At 42.9% G+C, this 21,560-nt stretch overlaps 1 protein-coding gene across 1 annotated transcript; it reads left to right on the top strand.

The window, feature by feature from the left end:
• The first annotated feature begins 3,065 nt into the window (after positions 1 to 3,065).
• On the top strand, positions 3,066 to 20,243 carry LOC311131041 (T-box brain protein 1-like). The gene is made up of 6 exons (XM_084163863.1): positions 3,066 to 3,867; positions 14,234 to 14,388; positions 17,593 to 17,714; positions 17,851 to 18,009; positions 18,335 to 18,396; positions 18,769 to 20,243. The coding sequence occupies exons 1-6, from the start codon at positions 3,320 to 3,322 to the stop codon at positions 19,574 to 19,576; spliced, it is 1,854 nt and encodes a 617-aa protein (XP_084019989.1). The 5' UTR covers positions 3,066 to 3,319; the 3' UTR covers positions 19,577 to 20,243.
• Positions 20,244 to 21,560: the final 1,317 nt, after the last annotated feature.

Here is a 21,560-nt window from a genome sequence, read left to right as displayed (position 1 = left end):
TAATTTTACAATCATGCAATCCTCCGGGAATATATCTTTAGAGGCCTCTAATGTCCGGCGTGAGATATTTGACACTTTTCACAAAAATGTATCACTGTTTAGATGACAATCTTGATAAAGACCTGGGTTAACCAACTGACTCCTCAACGGGGTGCAAATCGTTCAGAAGTCTAGCACTTCTAAATCTGTCAGTCTACGGAAGTCTTAAAGGGCTGAAGGTCCATTCTAGCTTCTTCGATTGCTAGGTCAAAGGCAGCTTGTACTGCATTTTGACCTAAATATAGTAAGTACCTTCTTTTTTTTATAGTGCAAAAAATGAATCCTGAAATAATTTGTTCAACACATAAAATGTGAGGTTAGTACGTTATAATTCTGTTGGTCTGTTTGCTCAGTATTCAACACTGGTGGATATGTTGAGAACTAGCACGTGGCCTGTTTGTAATTGTTGGAGGAGAAATTAGAAGCTGATTGTGCACACTAAGGTAATGTCCTGGGGCACTAACCTGCAGCAGATTGACCTGAGAGAAATGGTGAAACGGTGGCTCTGCCCTGGATGCTCATGGGTACGCCTGGGTGGCCTGGCTGTTGTGTCGCTCAAATTGTGGCCCTCTCGCCATTCGTGTCAACATCGATGACTTCAGTGGCATGCCCTTGTGAGCTCACCTTGCTAGGAGAGACACAGGAAGCTGACATTAGAGCAATGAAAGTGTGGAGAGGAGAACTGTGTCATACCTGTACTGGGGGGAATTCTGTGTATTAGTGTGTGTGTGTGTGTGTGTGTGTGTGTGTGTGTGTGTGTGTGTGTGTGTGTGTTTGTGTGTGTGTGTGTGTGTGTGTGTGTGTGTGTGTGTGTGTGTGTGTGTGTGTGTGTCTGTGTGTCTGTGTGTCTGTGTGTGTCTGTGTGAGTGTGTATTATCTGTTTCATCTTCTGTGTTTATCATAGAGATCTCCTCTCCGAACAGATTTGACAGAAGTTGTGTAGGTGTTCTCAGAACACACTGGGTAAGTGGTTAAGTGCTGAGTCTGTTGCTGGAGGAGTCAGTCACTTACAATTTCAGTCAATTCAGGCTCTATTTCATCTTCTACACTATTCTCTAGTATTCTACATTCTGTTACTGAGCTAACATGTACTGTAGCAGTGATATCACATTGTTTTAACTGAATTACTAGAAATAACTCTTTATGGAATCAACTAAGTTATGATTTTTACTTGATTCCTTTATGTGGTTCATTTTACCGAAAATATCACAGATTTGACCAATTTAGGTCCAAAAAGGAAACTGTTAAAGATTTTAAAGTCAGAGACAGAACAAACTCTGGACTATTATGGATTCAAATTTTACATTTCCCTTTTTAAGCAATCAATAACTGATCTTGTGCATGTTAATTTCAATGAGTCACATAATGATGGGTGACAATGACTGGTATTAGATTACTGCGAATATATTCCTCCACAAGCCCTTATTTGCTAGATTGTAAAAAAAAACATGATTGAGTAAATAGTAAATATAGGCGTTATGCACTATTTTATAAAACAAAATCATTTTGGAAATGTAATTTTATTAAATATTCAAAACTCTGAAACGGAATCGTTTATGTTGAATCCTTCACACTCGTTTTGTTACCCTATTAGGTTATTTTTCTACATGAAATCAAAACCTTGCGGATGTACAGAAGCTTGTATTAATTCTCCCTCCCTCGTAAATGTGATGATGACTAAAACAGCAATAGGAATGTTGTATGTAGGCTAAGGTAATAAAATTAATAAACTCAGAGACAGTTGAGAAAACATTGATCGCAGTCTGGTGTAAGTGTGATAATGAATTTATTGCGCACGACTGTGCACGCTGTCTCCGTTAACCAATGCGTTGTAAAGGCTTGTTATTACAACATTTGAATTATGGAAATACAAAGTCCACAAATTTGAATTTTGTGCAATCAAAAGGTTATGAAAAAAATGAAAGACTAACCATTAACTTGCTTTTGTTTGTTTGTTTGTTTTTAAACCGAAAGGGCAAAGATTGTGGGGTCAAAATCAGAGAAGAATAGGCTATCGAATAATAGGATCACAACAGTTAGTTTTTTTCAAGCTATATGAATAATTTACATCTGATTAACAATAACCCAACACTGAGTGTACAAAACATTATGAACACCTGCTCTTTCCATGACATTGACTGACCAGGTGAATCCATGTGAAAGCTATGATCCCTTATTGATGTCACTTGTTAAATCCACTTACATTTACATTTTACATTTTAGTCATTAAATCAAACTCTGCTGGGGTTTTAACGCTAAACAGTTTCCTGTGTGCATCAAGAATGGTCCACCACCCAAAGTTCATCCAGCCAACTTGACACAACCGTGGGACGCATTGGAGTCAACATGGGCCAGCCTCCCTGTGGAACGCTTTCACATGCCCCCACGAATTAGGAAGGTGTTCTTAATGTTTTGTACACTCAGTGTATATATGTTTATTATCTGTCTAATTTCTCCGTATGCTGTATTCAAAGTAGGCTATACGTTATCGTTTGGTTATTAGGCCTATAGTAGCATTATAGTTGGCTACTACTAAGTAATCCTAATAATATTGTTGATATTGTTATTGTCATTATCATTTTGATTATAGAATTTTATATGCCTTCCACTGAAATAAATAATGAGGTTATTTTGATCACATGCAATTCCAGTAACCGACTGGTGCACTGTATTATTTATATTTCCTAAAATGTGTTCACGACCTGAAGTAATGTGAGAAACTGTTGCACTCATAACCATTTCAGAAAGTGTTCAAGTTGTTTATCGTGTTGTCTGCTTAGTTAGAATATGCGCACGAGCAAGTCCTCAGGGAATAGGGGAGGGTTATTGCGAAATGCAAGCCTATCACGTCCAGCTTCGACATCAGACCCACCTCCAACCAATTACCAATCGCAAAATGTATATATCATAGGTTATGAACCTGGACATGTGTTTGAGGCACTGGTAGGGACTCTTGACAAAAAAGACAAGACAATCGAAGACCGAAGATAAAATAATTAGCCCGTTTCTTTTAATAAATAGTAGGCTATTTTAAATTATTGCCAATTTGTTGGTATATTTAAATGTAGGGTGCGTTTTCCAGAAGTCGATAGACTTATTGGTCTAGGAACTTTAGTAAATTGTATTTAGCTCGAGTGAAAAAACATCGGTAGGTGGACGAAATGTTGCAGTTTGTGCATTTATCTCAAAATCCGTAAAAGCGCTTTCATTTCACTGGACGTTAAACAGAGGGGCACGGTGAACCTATGACATTGCACATACACTGAGACTGGGGCTGCAAATGGGCGGCATAGGTGGCAATCTTTACCTCAGTATGTCGAATGGGACTGACACGCAAACTTTCGGAAAAGACACCGATATCAACAATCACCTTCAACGCAGCAAGGATTTAGCGGAGTGTAAAATGGGAATTCAGGACACCAGGTTCTATTACCAAGACTCAATTCAAAACGGACAAGACGGGTCGGCACTGCCGTACCACGCAGACCAAACTGTGGCCGGATTCGGAGCGCAACCCGGGAGGTTTTACCTATCAACTCCCCTCAATAGCTGCCATTTCAGCAGTGTCAGGTCGCCGACTAGAAACGGAACGGGACAGACTTATTTACCAACGGGAAGCGAAGGTTTCTCGACAACTAGCAAAGAAGTTTACCCTGCCTCTGCGGAGAGTTATTCCGCACCCTTTCAACATGGGTACCCTCGCGCGCCACTCTACCCCTTACCTGGGCTACAGGTGTGCGGGAAGACGCAAGCTCTCCTCAACAACTATCCTCTGTGGGCGAAGTTCCACAAATACCAAACCGAAATGATCATAACGAAACAGGGGCGGTGAGTAAAAATACAAATTCCCTCAGAGGGAAACGTATTGCCTATTTATAAACCTACATCTTATTTAGCCACCAAATGACAAATTACCACAATTTGTACCATAGGTATGTCGGCGCGCGCTGAAAGTTGTTGACAGGTGCCAAGGACAGGTATGAGCACTTGTGGGCAAATCATTGGTGAGAAGTTCAGGGAAAGTTCCTTTACTGCCTTGCTCTTGTTTTCCTTGAGGTCATTCCTAAACAATGTATTGGCTAATGATGGCCTTATTATGAAGTTTCAATTTGTGCCAAACTGCCAAAGACTTAGGCCTATACGAATGAATCCAGACAGGGCATGAGGGCATCGACCCGCTACACAGACTAACAAAGTGCTCCAAAAATATATATATTAATGAGTGTTAAACATTTTAGTGTTAAACTCGCTGGAAAATCTATAGAGCAATTTTTCCCAACATGAAAACGGCATGATATTTAGGCTAAACCTCAAATAAACTAACTCCAACATTAAGAGCTTCTCACATCATATTTTTCTCGTTTTCCTTTGCGTATTGACTTTTTATTTGACCGTTATATCGTAATTTATTTAACTTGTGTAGCTAATCATGAAAATAATAGGCCAAGTAATCCGAGTTCTCATGGGTCGGTTTGAGTCCAATGTGTTATGATGACGAGCATAAATACTAGCCACAATATCAGGGAAATATTTTTGCTGGAAACATTATGACACTTCAGCCTGACCCCCTGAAGTGCATGCAGAGGGTATCACGACGGTGGCATAAGCCACTGGCTCCCAACCCACCCAGCAACGAACAGAGGGGAAGAAATGGCTGGAGGGGATGTCGCATAGGTCACCGAGCATTAAGATCCAGTCATGTCGATGATGATTAATTTACTAATATGCGACACATCCATCTGACACAAGGTTTCAGGCCATCAGTTTCTCATGATTCTGATCTCTCAAAAGACCAAGTGCGCTGTCATATAATAGGACATTGATATTTTAAATTAATTACATGTTTGCCCTTCCAGTTAACACTGTATTTACTGCCAACATGGAGCTTTTAAAATTATGTAAATACATAATTTAGATGAATATATTTAAGATGCAAAAATTGTGTCATAAATATGTTATTAGGTTACCTGTATTTATCCGAAAAATTTGATTATTCTAAAATGTATGTACAACAATCATAAAATGAATGCTTTGCCGAGCACAACAGTGTGCACTAAACAATATTGATCAATGAAAAGTCTACTCTTTTTGAAAATTATATGTACAGTATTTTCATTAGCTACTTTTCATATTCACATTTTGTATGCCAGAATGTGTCCAGTTACTCATGTTCACCCTTTGTAGGGTACATACACTGTGTCATCTCTCGTTCTCGCTCTTAAAAATGAAATGAACTTCAATGAGAGTCAAAAATGCACTACTATCCAGTCTGTCCACCACTATATTCTCCTTTCCTCTCCTCTCGCTAAGAAAGAGCTGCTGAAGAGAGTTCTTCAAGTATAAGCAAATTCTTTCCACAGACTGATCTTATGTATGCATTTGTGATTTTTTTGTGTGAAGGTCTTGTTCACGAAATCCTGGACACAGGTGCATTTTAATCCTTGCCATAGTCTTGCACTGTCCTCTGGGACTTTGGAAATGGATGGAAATGTATCAAACATTTATTTGGGGCCAATTGAATTATTTGTGGGGCAGGCTGTGTGTGTGTGTGTGTGTGTGTGTGTGTGTGTGTGTGTGTGTGTGTGTGTGTGTGTGTGCGTGCGTGCATGTGTGAGTGCATGTCCGTTTTTGACATAACATCTTTTGGCAGATAACCCTGTGGAAAATGACAGTCTGGTCATGGTCATCCCAGCTCATGTAATTAAAGTAATTAATACATCTCTTAAAATACACATAATGCCCCCCCCCCCTCCCCCCCTTCACACACACACACGCATGCACACATACACGTACCAACATAGGCCTACACAATCACGATAGTAATAATTAGATGCATATTGAATTGAAATACTGCATGTTATAAACAAACACTTTTAACCACAAAACAAAATAGCTCTTCTCATGATGGAATTTTCCACTGATAGTGAAAGAAAAGTCTTTGAGCTATTGGGGTCTGCAATGGTCATCAGTTCCAATGGAACTTCCATAGAGCCAAGAGAGAGAGAGAGAGAGGTGGGGGGTGAAGGGCAGAGTGAGAACCAGCAAGGCTTCAGATGGCCATACACAGAAGGGTGTTGCTAGGCACCTTTGATGTTCAGGAAGGAAGACAAGGTGTTTTTTCTCTTTCTTCACCCTCACCTCTTCTCTGGTACAGTAAGAGTACAGCGAGTGAGGATCCCGTTCCCTCAGAAGAACAAGTCTGGCCTTTGAAATGTGCAGCAATCCCTATGCCTGTGCCAGGGGCCCTAGTTCTCCTGTTCTTTTCAAGTTTTCCTCTAAGACAAGACCAATTCGTTTAACATTGGCTTGGCCCAGCCATCTTCACCACCACTGAATCTCTGTCTGACTCATGGCAGTGGCAATGGTAACCTCACTGAAACCTTATCTGTTGATAAGAGGTTTGTATATGTTGATAGTGGTCTGCCGTGCATTAAGATCGCTGATAGCAACATAACTAAGGTAGCTTAGTGGTTAAGAGCATTGGGCCAGTAATCGAAAGGTCGCTGGTTCTAATCCCCGAGCCGACTAGGTGAAAAATCTGTCGATGTGCCCTTGAGCAAGGCACTTAACCCTAATTGCTCCTGTAAATCGCTCTGGATAAGAGCGTCTGCTAAATGACTAAAATGTACAATTGGCCCAGCGTCGTCCATGGTAGGGGAGGGAATGGCCGGCAGAGATGTAGCTCAGTTGGTAGAGCATGGCGTTTGCAACGCCAGGGTTGTGGGTTCAATTCCCACGGGGGGCCAGTATGAAAAATAACTAACTGTAAGTGGCTCTGGATAAGAGCTTCTGCTAAATGACTAAAATGTACATGATTAGAATTTGACCAGGAAATGCATTTTTTGCAACAACTGCATTCAGTCATTGTTAATGTTTCAGAAACATCTCTTGTAAAATAAGACAACTTGCAAAATAAACAACCATTATGTTGTTGAGTGCCTTCTGGATTTTGATATTATTCAAATCTTTAATATTCTCTAATTTGACTGTTTCTAACTGTTATTGATCTTTAGCATGATGTGTTCTTGGAAGGAGATGAATGAGTAAGTTCTTACAGTGTAGACAGAGAGTTTCGAGCTAACTTTAGACTCACAGGAATCATGGTAACCTGCTCAGAGAGAAAATAAATCTGTCTGTTTCTGGTTCATTGAATCTTGATAATGTGTTCCAAAAAAACATTTCAACATTTAAAAAACTATTTAGGATCAATCAATCACAATATAATAAACCATTGTGTTATAACTGTTTATTACCCATGTATAAACTATCGATAAACTATTATAAACTGGCTGGTTTGAGCCCTGAATGCTGATTGGCTAACAGCCGGGGTATATCAGACCGTATACCACGGGTATGACAAAACATGTATTTTTACTGCTCTAATTACATTGGTAACCAGTTTATAATAGCAATAAGGCACCTCGAGGGGGTGTGGTATATGGCCAATATACCACGGCTAAGGGCTGTGTCCAGGCACTCCGCGTTGCGTCGTGCTAATGAACAGCCCTTAGCCGTGGTATATTGGCCATATACCACACCCCCTCGGGCCTTATTGCTTGAATAATGAACATGTCTGAAGTAGAGTATGAGGGTGAAGGATGAAGTAGAGTTTGTTTGTTGATTGGTTGTAAGCGTCTTTGGTCCTATAAAAGTACTACATAAATCCATTGTTTGTATTATAATTTTTACAGCTCCAGTTTATGGAGTAATACTATGCTGGATTTTGAAACCGTAGCGGAAAGTGTCAGATGTTTTAGTCTGATGTTTTATTTACTGTAGCTGTCAAGAGGTGTTCCTGAAAACTGGCGGTGAATAAAAATGCACATAAGCGTTTGTAAAGATAGCAATCAGTGGTTGTTAACATCAAGTGCAACCTAGTCTGTATCTGGGTAATGCATCTACTGAACAAAAATATAAACGCAACATGCAACAATTTCAAGGATTTTACTGACTTACAGTTCATAGAAGGAAATCAGTCAATTGAAAAAATTCATTAGGCCCTAATCTATGGATTTCACATGACTGGGCAGGGGCGCAGCCATGGGTGGGCCTGGGAGGGCATAGGCCCACCCCTTAGGAGCCAGGACCAACCACTGGGGAGCCAGGGCCCAGTCAATCAGAATGAGTTTTTCCCGACAAAAGGGCTTTATTACAAATACTCCTCAGCACCCCCATAATGCCAAATTCTCTAAAAACGACGTTGGTAGAGAAATTAACATTAAATTATCTGGCAACAGCTCTGTTGGACATTCCTGCAGTCAGCATGCCAATTGCACAATCCCTCAAAACTTCGGACAACTGTGGCATTATGTTGTGTGACAAAACTGCACATTTTAGAGTGGCCTTTTATTGTCCCCAGCACAAGGTGCAACTGTGTAATGATCATGCTGTTTAATCAGCTTCTTGATATGGATGTATTATCTTGGCAAAGAAGAAATGCTCTCTAACAGGGATGTAAAGAAATTAGAAATGTGTGCACAAAATTAGAGAGAAATAAGCTTTTTGTGCATATGGAACATTTTGGGATTTATCTTTTATTTCAGCTCATGAAACATGGGACCAACACATGTTGCATTTATATTTTTGTTCAGTATATGTTCCTGGCTTTTTAGGGATCAACCTAAATCCCCCCCCCCCCCCCCCCCCCCCCCCCCCCCCTCTATCTCTCTCTCTCTCTGTCTCTCTCGCTCTGTCTCTCTCTGTCTCTCTCTCACTCTCTCTCTCTGTCTCTCTCTCTGTCCCTCTCTCGCTCTCTGTCTCTGTCTCTCTCTGCTCTCTCTGTCTCTCTGTCTCTCTCTCTTTCTCTCTGTCTCTCTCGCTCTGTCTCTCTGTCTCTCTCTCTCTCTGTCTCTCTCTCTCTCTCTCTCTCTCTCTCTCTCTCTCTCTCTCTCTCTCTCTCTCTCTCTATCCCTTCCCTCTCGCTCTCTCTCTAGTGAAGCAGAAGTAGGACTATTTCAAGTTTTTGGTGTCTTAGGCTTTTTAAATGACTTGTCACATCCTGTACAGCTGTTGGTGAGTGCATACATAGAAGATGCAATGTCTTGCAGAAACCTCTAGTGCAGACTTTTCAAAAAGAACTAACCCAAGGACTTCCTGTACGCTCTGATGTTTAGGTTCTTGACGGATGTAGAGAATATGGAGCATGTATGGTGACGTCCACTCATAGAAACTGTCCCTCTCGGCACAGACGTCAGTTCAACGTTTAGTTTTGATTTACATTTGGTTGAGTTGTCAACTAATGTGAATTCAACGTGAAATCAACAAAACAAATCACCATGTCATTGGATTTAGGTTAAAAGTTGGGTGAAAAAAAGACAAAATGCCCTGATGTTGATGACTTTTTACAATTCCAATTAGTTTTTCATGTTGATTCAACGTCATCACATAGATTTTTACTGTTACAATGACGTGGCAACAACGTTGATTAAACCAGTTTTTGCCCAGTATGTTTGATTTGAGGTTCATGCTTTCAGCAATAATATGTTTGTATATAGTCAGTATATTTGAATTACTGTGCAGCCAATATCTAAAGTCTACTGCTTTACTGATTCATCCAATGCAAACAGTATACTGTATCATCAATCATATCTTCAATGTGTATCAAATAACATAATCTGACTATATATTCCTGAGCTGCAATCATTGCACCTGTACTGTTTTCTATCTACACGAAGGTTATCTATACTGTACATTGATACAGTGGATAGAGAATAGATGCCTATAAATAGTGTGAAACTCTGCTTGTGTCCAGCAGCAGCTGTAGACTGGCATGTTTTCATCATAGTTGATCAAGTGTACTTGTCTGGTGACACAAACTGGACCTGAACTCCTGTCCTGTTGAATCAGTGGGTGCGCTCAAGCATCAAAGTCTTCTCCCTGGTGAATATCCAGTCATTCTCCAGCTTCTGCTTCACATCCCCAGGACAATCCCTCCTTCTTTCCCTCTACCCCCTTTTTTCCTTTCCTGTGTGCTCTCTCTTTCTCTATATGCCATTTCAAAGACAATCCCATTTTTGTCATTGAAATGTTTTTTCAAAACTTCACCCACATTTTAAATGAGTGGCAGTCTGGCAAGTACTACAGGTACAGCTATGACTACGTTTGACGTAAATACAAGGATTTACTCAGAATGGACACTACCCTGTCATACCAGACAGGTTTCGCCTACAGTCCCAGACACTAGTGGAGTGGGCTCCTGAGTGGTGCAGCTGTCTAAGGCACTGCATCTCAGTGCTTGAGGTGTCACTACAGACCCTGGTTCGATTCCAGGCTGTATCACAATCCGGCCGTGCTTGGGAGTCCCATAGGGCGGCGCACAATTGGCCCAGCGTCGTCCGTCATTGTAAATAAAAATGTGTTCTTAACTGACTTGCTTAGTTAAATAAAGATGTTAAAAAATTGGGAGTCACTGGACATGGAATCATGGCATGGCTAGACCATTCTGTGGTTGTGTCAGCCTCTCTGCCTTTCAGTCTCAGCCAGAGAAGTTTCCAGACCTCCGCCTGCACTCTCAATGACAAAAACCCCTGAACCTCCTCCACATGTCTGTGGTTTCCCCTTGACAAGTTCTGATAAAAGCCCTTAGTTTAAATAAGTCTGACAATATAAGTGAAGGAAAATTTCAACTTTCAGTGTTTTTGTTTTCTATTACCTCATGGCGCAGGTGTAGGGGTTCCACTCATGACTCAAACAGCCTGCCGCCAGTTTCTGTTTTCACTTATATTAATGCCGCTGTTTTTTTATTTCAATATCAAATAATTTCTGGGTAACAATTAAGTACCTTACTGTAATAGATTTCCATTAAGAAAACAACTATTTCTCAAGCAAGAATTTTGCTACGGCTGTCTGAGAGTGGTTTGAGTGGGGAGGTGAAAACTGAAAACTAGCTGTCATTGGCAGAGAGGTTTGGAACTCTCTTTGTTATTGGTATATAAATCAATTGACTCCATGGTGTCTCAAATCAGCTGATTAGAAGGTCCTATATATAGATTGTATTTTCAACCAGCAACTGTCAGGAAATAATACTGATAAAACATTTTCACACTTTTACAATGTTAGTTTCATTAACTGTTGTACAATATCATACAAAATACAGGTAAAACAGAATTTTTACTGCACTTGGCCTTTAAACACAGACATAGATGGAGAAACCTATCACCTGTTATTTGCTAGCAGCTAAGGAGCTGCCACAATACTTGGGTTTCACCAAGAATTGTGATTGATTGTTGCAGTGGGCTGCCCATGATGCAAGTAGTCAGACTGCTATCCAACAGTTTGGGGGTTTACTGTAGATGGAAAATATATCATCACCTAATTGGATTTTGTACAAAGGGTATATGATGTGTGTAAGGTCTCATGTGAGTTTTGTCAATGAAATCAGTAGGCACATTATCTCGTACAGATACAGTATGTGACAGCCACTTCCATCTTGTCACATCAAAAGCATGCAGCACAAACACAAACAAAACATATTTTATAACAGTTGCTAGGTTTCCATCCAATTGGCGACAGATTTTCATGTGAATATTCTAAAATCCGCATAAATAAAATATGCGCAATCTCCCACCAGTGGTGTTTACACCAAACTGACTTGTTGCAGATAAAAATCTGTGCGTGATGACGTAGTGCACACAAAATTTACTTTTTCGCTTAAGTTTTCATGTACCGAATAAAAATCTAAAGTTCAGTGTGTTTCCATTGCATTTTCAACTCTACAAAAACTGTTGCGTTAAATAGCAAATATGCCTACTCTGATCTTGGTACGTGAATATTTGTATTTATCAAATGGCAGTCTAGCATCGATCATCATTTCACCAGAATAAGCCCCTCGATATTTATTGGAAAGGAGCATCACCACTTTCACCACCCTGTGTGAAGTTCATCATCATTTATTTCATCTGTAGCCTAATAACCTGCATGGTTTCCCGAGTCGTAGTGGGATATCAGCGCGTGACTCCAAGTTTACTTCGATATGATGGTTGTCATATCAGTATTTGCGCATAAAGGCGTTTCCACCGCCATTTCTCGAATAACAATGTCGAACGAACAAATGATCTGTCGGCATTTTAAACATTCCATCACAGCTGTCGTGATTGATTTTTATAAGGTATGACTTTACTCGCATAAAAACTGTGGATGGAAACGTGGTTATTGAAGAGGAAACAGTTTTGTCCCGCAGAGTACAGTTTGCATTGACTATATGACTGTGGCACTGAAGTCTGTGAGATACACAACACGCACACACATACACACATACACACACACCAATGGAGTAGGAGACTCCAGAGTGAATGCCCTCTGTCCACACACACTCATACAAACAGTTTACACAAAAACAAATATCCCTTTATACACCTCACTTATTTTACACTGCTTACTACTGAAACAGCTTGAGGGTAGAGTAGACTGAATTTAAATTAGCTGAATTTATAGGCTCACACCAAGTGGAAAAGGTAATGCCCGTTCTATCATACCGAGGCAGACAGGACTGTCAGTGTAAGAGGCAGAGCGTCTCTCTCCCTCAATCTCTGCTATAGTTTTATAGCATTAAATACTTTACCATGGTTTAATTTAAACCGACCAACATTTAACCCTCTAAAAAGTAAGCACCTTCAGTATTGATTATGAATATTGTAGCAATAATTGCATTATTATTCTCGCCATAGTTAATTTTATTTGGATAGGGACACAGTACAAACACATTGACACATTGAACAAACAATCGTCGGATTGCGTTGCACTATAGTGTTTATAGCTCACGCTTATTTTCAAAACCTGTCCCTAGATTCACGTGGTCCTCTGTAGCTCAATTGGTAGAGCATGGCGCTTGTAACGCCAGGGTAGTGGGTTCGATCCCCGGGACCACCCATACGTAAAAATGTATGCACACATGACTGTAAGTCGCTTTGGATAAAAGCGTCTGCTAAATGGCATATACTACAATGGATACTAATAGTCAGTTCCTGAGTTGGCTGGTTGGTGGTGATGAGAGTATCTGGAAAGGAAGTGTGTTTTTAGCACAGCTTCTTGAATTTAGAACCACCGCTAATGAAAGGCAAAACCTTATCTGATCAAGTATATACCCTTCACTGAAGCACACTATCTCAGCGAATGTATTGCATTGGCAGTGCTATAGCCTCGTGTACTATGGAGTGTAAAAACAGCGAACCAAATGTCAAGCGTCCCGCGATGATTTAGCTCCACCAATTACCCTGTGTTTATCTCGAACAGCAGCAACCTGCAGTATCATAATGAAGGCATATACAGCCTAGTGTAAACTGATATGTGTATATATAGTATATATGCCAGGGCGATTGAGGGCAAGGGGTTATATAATGTATTCGGGAAATCCACTCCAGCAGAAAGTAATCCTGTGTTTTTGTTGTGTACTACTGCCCCGGTACCCTTATATGTTGGTGTGCATGCGTGCGCATTCGTAGGTGCTCCCGTACGTGCGTGTGTGTGTGTGTGTGTGTGTGTGTGTGTGTGTGCTGTACAATATGTATGTGTGTGTGTGTGTGTGTGTGTGCTTTTCATGTGTTTGGCCTAACTTTAGCCAGTATACCCCTACTGTATTACCTGGAGACAGGCTGACCTCCCCGTTACCTACTCTCAGTGACGGCCCTGGTGATCAAAATCAGTTCACCAAGTAAAGCTCCAGCAATCAGATGCGGCTTCTGGTCCATATTTTATTAACAGCCATATTAAATATTAACGTCCACTACACTCCTATCCCCCTGCTTTGCCCCTCAGCCCTCTAACCGCACACAGAAGAAACACACACTACACCTTAAAAAATGTACACACAGAAATCCCCTCTCTATCTTGCTCGCTGTTGTTTCTGACAAAGATGCTTTGTGATTGCTTCCGATTGCAGTACAATTTGTAGCTAAAAGTAGATTTTGTCATTGTGATGGTAGTCTTGTAAAGCTGTCAAGTCAAGAAATGTTAATTGCACAATTTTTATTTCAATTGTGTGTAGATATCCACATTGGAATAATGGTAGTACAGCGATAACACCACACATAATACGGCTATTGCAAAGAGCAATACCGCATCATTTTTGTGCTACTTAAATTCAATTCTGGCTCTATAAGAAAACGCTACAGTACATCTGTTTCAGTGTATTTTAACGAACTATATCTACCTCTTCTCTTATTTGATGATGACGTTTTTCTCCTCTCTTCTACTCAAGGAGGATGTTCCCCTTCCTGAGTTTCAACATCAGCGTTCTGGACCCATCAGCCCACTACAATGTGTATGTGGACGTGGTCCTGTCCGACCAGCACCACTGGAGGTACCAGGGAGGCAAGTGGGTCCAGTGTGGCAAAGCAGAGGTTAACATGCCAGGTATGATTATCTAGCGGTTAAGAACGTTTGGGCCAACGTTGGGCCAGTAACCGAAAGGTCGCTGGTTCAAATCCCTGAGCAGACTAGGTGAAAAATCTATCGAAATGCCCTTGAGTAAGTCACTTTGGGTACGAGCATCTGCTAAATGACTTAAATATAAAAATATACAGTGGGGAGAACAAGTATTTGATACACTGCCGATTTTGCAGGTTTTCCTACTTACAAAGCATGTAGAGGTCTGTAATTTGTATCATAGGTACACTTCAACTGTGAGAGACGGAATCTAAAACAAAAATCCAGAAAATCACATTGTGTGATTTTCAAGTAATTAATTTGCATTTTATTGCATTACATAAGTATTTGATCACCTACCAACCAGTAAGAATTCCGGCTCTCACAGACCTGTTAGTTTTTCTTTAAGAAGCCCTCCTGTTCTCCACTCATTACCTGTATTAACTGCACCTGTTTGAACTCGTTACCTGTATAAAAGACACCTGTCCACACACTCAATCAAACAGACTCCAACCTCTCCACAATGGCCAAGACCAGAGAGCTGTGTAAGGACATCAGGGATAAAATTGTAGACCTGCACAAGGCTGGGATGGGCTACAGGGCAATAGGCAAGCTGCTTGGTGAGAAGGCAACAACTGTTGGCGCAATTATTAGAAAATGGAAGAAGTTCAAGATGACGGTCAATCACCCTCGGTCTGGGGCTCCATGCAAGATCTCACCTCGTGGGGCATCAATGATCATAAGGAAGGTGAGGGATCAGCCCAGAACTACACGGCAGGACCTGGTCAATGACCTGAATAGAGCTGGGACCACAGTCTCAAAGAAAACCATTAGTAACACACTACGCCGTCATGGATTAAAATCCTGCAGCGCATGCAAGGTCCCCCTGCTCAAGCCAGCGCATGTCCAGGCCCGTCTGAAGTTTGCCAATGACCATCTGGATGATCCAGAGGAGGAATGGGAGAAGGTCATGTGGTCTGATGAGACAAAAATAGAGCTTTTTGGTCTAAACTCCACTCGCCGTGTTTGGAGGAAGAAGAAGGATGAGTACAACCCCAAGAACACCATCCCAAAGGTGGAAACATCATTCTTTGGGGATGCTTTTCTGCAAAGGGGACAGGACGACTGCACCGTATTGAGGGGAGGATGGATGGGGCCATGTATCGCGAGATCTTGGCCAACAACCTCCTTCCCTCAGTAAGAGCATTGAAGATGGGTCGTGGCTGGGTCTTCCAGCATGACAACGACCCGAAACACACAGCCAGGGCAACTAAGGCGTGGCTCCGTAAGAAGCATCTCAAGGTCCTGGAGTGGCCTAGCCAATCTCCAGACCTGAACCCAATAGAACATCTTTGGAGGGAGCTGAAAGTCCGTATTGCCCAGCGACAGCCCCGAAACCTGAAGGATCTGGAGAAGGTCTGTATGGAGGAGTGGGCCATATATATACAAGGTCTGTATATATACAGTGGGGAGAACAAGTATTTGATACACTGCTTATTTTGCAGGTTTTCCTACTTACAAAGCATGTAGAGGTCTGTAATTTTTATCATAGGTACACTTCAACTGTGAGAGACAGAATCTAAAACAAAAATCCAGAAAATCACATTGTATGATTTTTAAGTAATTAATTTGTATTTTATTGCATGCCATAAGTATTTGATACATCAGAAAAGCAGAACTTAATATTTGGTACAGAAACCTTTGTTTGCAATTTCAAAGATCATAAGTTTCCTGTAGGTCTTGACCAGGTTTGCACACACTGCAGCAGGGATTTTGGCCCACTTCTCCATACCTTCTCCAGATCCTTCAGGTTTCGGGGCTGTTGCTGGGCAATACAGACTTTCAGCTCCCTCCAAAGATTTTCTATTGGGTTCAGGTCTGAAGACTGGCTAGGCCACTCCAGGACCTTGAGATGCTTCTTACGGAGCCACTCCTTAGTTGCCCTGGCTGTGTTTCAGGTCGTTGTCATGCTGGAAGACCCAGCCACGACCCATCTTAAATACTCTTACTGAGGGAAGGAGGTTGTTGGCCAAGATCTCGCGATACATGGCCCCATCCATCCTCCCCTCAATACGGTGCAGTCGTCCTGTCCCCTTTGCAGAAAAGCATCCCCAAAGAATGATGTTTCCACCTCCATGCTTCACGGTTGGGATGGTGTTCTTGGGGTTGTACTTATCCTTCTTCTTCCTCCAAACACGGCGAGTGGAGTTTAGACCAAAAATATCTATTTTTGTCTCATCAGACCACATGAGCTTCTCCCATTCCTCCTCTGGATCATCCAGATGGTCATTGGCAAACTTCAGACGGGCCTGGACATGCGCTGGCTTGAGCAGGGGGACCTTGCGTGCGCTGCAGGATTTTAATCCATGACGGCGTAGTGTGTTACTAATGGTTTTCTTTGAGACTGTGGTCCCAGCTCTCTTCAGGTCATTGACCAGGTCCACTTGCAAATTAATTACTTAAAAATCATACAATGTGATTTTCTGGATTTTTGTTTTAGATTCCGTCTCTCACAGTTGAAGTGTACCTATGATAAAAATTACAGACCTCTACATGCTTTGTAAGTAGGAAAACCTGCAAAACCGGCAGTGTATCAAATACTTGTTCTCCCCACTGTATATTACCACACTCTCTGTCATGTTTACAGCCGCAATCAATGACATACAATGGTACAATGAGTGAATCCCCAGTAGGGTCCCTCAAGAGTAGCATTGAGAGTTAGAGCATCAACTTGACCATACTAACTGCATTTATAACCATGCTTATGGATTGAAAGGAACATGGATTCAGTCTTTTCCTCAGTGGCCAATCATCCCTCTCACTCCACTCCATTTGTTTAAATGTACCTAGTATGATGAAATCACCAAGAGAATCAACCGAAGGCAGCTAAATTTTTTTGAGAACGATGACAATTTGAACCCCCATACAACTTGAGTTATACACTAACATGTATTGTGGCTGTGTGGCGCCTGACTAATTACAGTGTAGTGGTAGCCGTGGTAACATTGTTGTGGTGGCTATGATTCTTTAGTAACGGGTTAGTAGGTCGTTTTGCTAATGTTAACTGGAGCTGTGATTGTGTAGTATGGCATTTGCTTGTCAATTATTTGTGAAGCATTTATGTAGGCTTATGTAGACTTATAAAGGGCTCACGAAGGCTTCTTTAACGTTGTAACTAACTCTATCCCATAGGGAACAGGATGTATATGCACCCAGACTCTCCCAACACAGGGGCTCACTGGATGAGGCAGGAGGTGTCGTTTGGCAAGCTCAAGCTTACCAACAACAAGGGCAGCGCCAACAACGTGGGACAGGTAACCGATATGATCAGAAACTCATTTAAATATGTCATAAAATCCAAATGAGATTTTCCATTGGTGTTACTTTTGATAGTTTTTCATGGTCATAATGCCCTTCTAGGACTAATTATTCAGTGCTGTTCCCTCCTAGATGATCGTTCTGCAGTCACTTCATAAGTACCAGCCACGGCTGCACATCGTAGAAGTGAAGGAGGATGGTTCTGAGGACCCCTTCCTCACCGCCAAGGCCCAGACCTTCGTCTTCCCAGAGACCCAATTCATCGCTGTCACAGCCTATCAGAACGCAGACGTGAGTCACCTCGCCTGACCTCAACAGCTCATTTGACGTGCCCTTTTCCATAGCACACCATAGACGTTTATAACGTAATTAGGAATAGAAGTGTACTCACACTGAGGTGCCAAAGAAGAAGACTTTCCCACGATAAGAAAATAAACTGTGTAACCCTCATTAATTATTTAATGCAGTCAGTGATCTCTCTCTCTCTCGCTCTCCCTCCCTCTCTCACTCTCTCTTTTTCCTATGCGTCTAAGCTCTCACACTCTCTCTCCTCAACGATCTGTCTGTCCTATCCTTGCCCCCTCTCCCATCCTGTCTCCTGCTATTTCTTACACAGATCACCCAGCTGAAAATAGACCATAACCCCTTTGCTAAAGGTTTCCGGGACAATTATGACACGTGAGTATGCCTGAAAATAACCGAATGAATAAAGAGAAAACAAAACCCCTCAAAAACAACTCTAGTCTTGAATGAGAATATTTGACATTTTAAACCAGCTCTATGTCTGTACAAGCAGGCGCTGAAGCACAGTGCTGACACACATACTTAGTCATACCGTATCAACACTAGATATCTCCAACTAATAAATATACAATTGCTAAACCTAATAGGGCAATGTATTTCAATCTAACAAAGACGTGTTGATATGAGGAGGTGTGAAAGACCTGCTAGATGGTTAAGATATATTTGATGTTGCAGACATTTTGCCAGGAAGTAACACCTCTTCTTGTGTTGCGCCCCTTCCCCGTTCCTCCCCGTTCCCCTGCCTAGGCTGTACGCACCATCTGACTCCGACCGCGTCACCCCCTCTCCCACCGAGGGCCAGCAGTTCTTGGCGGGTACCTGCTACACCCAGGGGTACCTGATGGACCAGTACATGAACCCCTTGCCCCAGAACCGCTTCTACAGCCGGGAGCACGTGGCAGCCATGGGCCATCAGGCCAAAGACCCCTCAGCCAGCCCCCACAGCCGCTGGTACCTCTCCCCCCAGCAGAGTGTCGCCTCCAACCGGCTGGACTTCAACTCCTACGAGGGCGACTTCTCCAGCAACAGCTTCTACAAGCCCTTCCCCCTGCAGACGTCGGCCCAACATGCACTGGGCTACTACGAGGACAGCCCCTTCGCCTCGGCCAGCGTATCCGTCTCAGGAGCCTCCTCGGTAGCCTGGAGCACCGACCGGCCCTCCCCTCCATATCTCAACCACCCCTGTCCCAGTAAAGTCGGCCGCAGTCTAGGCTGGTTCAGGCCTGTGTCCTCTACCAACTCCTCCACTACCTCTCCAGGTCACCCCAGGCTCCACCCCCCGTCCCTCCTGGAGCCGCTCTGCCCCCCACCCCCGCTGCAGGACAAGCCCAAGGAGGCGGGGGTGGGGGGAGAGGACCCCTGGCTGGAACCCCCCTCGGTTAAATCGGTGGACTCGGCTGACTCCGGCCTGTTTGAGGGTGGGGCAGAGAGCAAGAAGCGGCGAGTGTCGCCCTACGCTTCCAGCACGGAGAACTCGCCGCCCACCCGCAGTGCGGAGGTCTGTGAAAAGGACAGCAGTAGTGATGCCGGCTACTATGGCTTTTACACCCACTGAAGCAGCCCACACACCACGTAAATACTCTCTCCTAGTGTCCCCCTCCTGTCCTCTTTGTGCTTTGGTATCTCCCACATGGCCGTGTGTCTCTGCCTGTCCCATGAAGTCATGTAATGGCACTGGACTGAAACTCTATTGACCACAGAAGGCCAACATCACAGAAGGGCTAGGTATCTGGCACCTCAGCCATTTTCACACATACAGACAGACTGGACCTCTCGACAGCCCAAAAGGGAGGCTACTCTAAGGTTGTGTGTTGGTTATGTGTTTGAGGACAAGGACCTTCTAAGGTCAGACAGGAACACTTTGAACATGACTGTCAATGTGTGCGAGGGCCAAAGAGCCAAGGCGATTTGACTGGGTCCACAGACACTGCCCTAGAGACACGTAGATACACAGACACGCAGACCTGTGACTTAAGTCTTTCTAACGTTTGGGGATTAAAAAATAAGACGTCTGCACACCTGCTGACAGACCCCTGCAGGGACTGTCCAGTCTTCCCACATCACACACACACACACACACAGACACACACTCTCTCTCACACACACATGCTCACACACAGACACTACTCTATTCTCCAACTCCACTTTCAGTATATGCTCACTGTCACATGACCCAATGTACCGAGATGCAGACACGACTGGATGTTAATAACAAAACTGAATAATTTCTGTCTAATCCTCTATCTGAGGAGTTTGGAACTCCCCCTTGTGACAGAAGTGAAGAACTGCAAGCTGATGGTGCAGGCGAGAGCAGAGGCCAGCGTCAGGTGTTAGAGGTGAGGGGAGCTTAGCGAGCACATGGCCTGAAGTGTCAACGCTAATCAGCATCAAGCCTGACGGGCCAGTCTTCCTCTGGTCTACTGTCGCCTACAGCAGGTCTGTCATTTAGAACAGCACAGCCTTACAACACAGTGGAATTCAACTTATCTCACAGACAATCTGAGGCAACTACAAAAGCGATTAATTGAATTGAACCCTCAGGCTTCCTTCCCAGACTGTTTCAGGTAGCTGCGTTCGGTATTTCACGGTTTCACTGTAACAGAGGTCGCCCTCTTTGATCAAATCAATCTGAAAATGCCCCAGTCGCCACACAAATAAAGACCACAATCAATAACTACATTAAAACGTGAGCCACTCAGACAACACACACTGGAAATCATTACCAACAGGGTATATGGTTTTACACCCCCCCACACACACACGCACACACGCACACACACACAATCACAATGAGAAAGACTATTAAATGGCCTACACAGGTTAATTGTAATATAGGGTAATATTTGTCTATATTTATTGGATTCGTTGACCTCTGTTGCTCAACATAGTGCTCCTCCCCTTCATCTACACTGACTGAAGTGGATTTAACAGGTGACATTAATAAGGGATCATAGCTTTCACCTGGATTCACCTGTCATGGAAAGAGCAGTTCCTAATGTTTTGTACACTGAGTGTATATGGCTAAGAGAGAGCCAGAAACAGACAGGTTACATGTAGCCTGTGTAGTGTCACTCCCAGGCTTAGTTAGCGTGACCCGACAGACCGTGTCCACCCCCAGACGTTAGATTCATAATGTCGTGACAATGGCGCAGCTTCCTGGCAAGGTGACAGAGATCTATAGAGAGAGGAGAGAGCGCTAGAGAGAGGGAGCCTCCAGTCTGAGCCAATCAGAGCCCTGGCCTTCACAAGGTGCTAATGACCACAGACAACTCTGGGGGTCACAGGCAGCCACTCACTCAGAGGACCCTGGGATACTGGTGGTCTAAAACCACATATTGCTGGGTGTGTGTGCTCCAATTGCGAGGCCATAAGAAATGACAGGAATGTAATCAAGGCAGGACCTCATTACTTATCACACTTATGATTACGGTATATCGTACACAGAGTACAGTAAGACACATGATATAATTAGCACTTAATGAGTGACAGGCTAGCCATGAAAACATGACTCACAAACAGTCACTCACTCACACTGGAAG

Source organism: Coregonus lavaretus (assembly GCF_964263955.1).
Source record: "Coregonus lavaretus genome assembly, chromosome: 1".
NCBI classification, from domain to species: domain Eukaryota; kingdom Metazoa; phylum Chordata; class Actinopteri; order Salmoniformes; family Salmonidae; genus Coregonus; species Coregonus lavaretus.
This window is presented reverse-complemented; position numbering and strand designations above follow the sequence as displayed.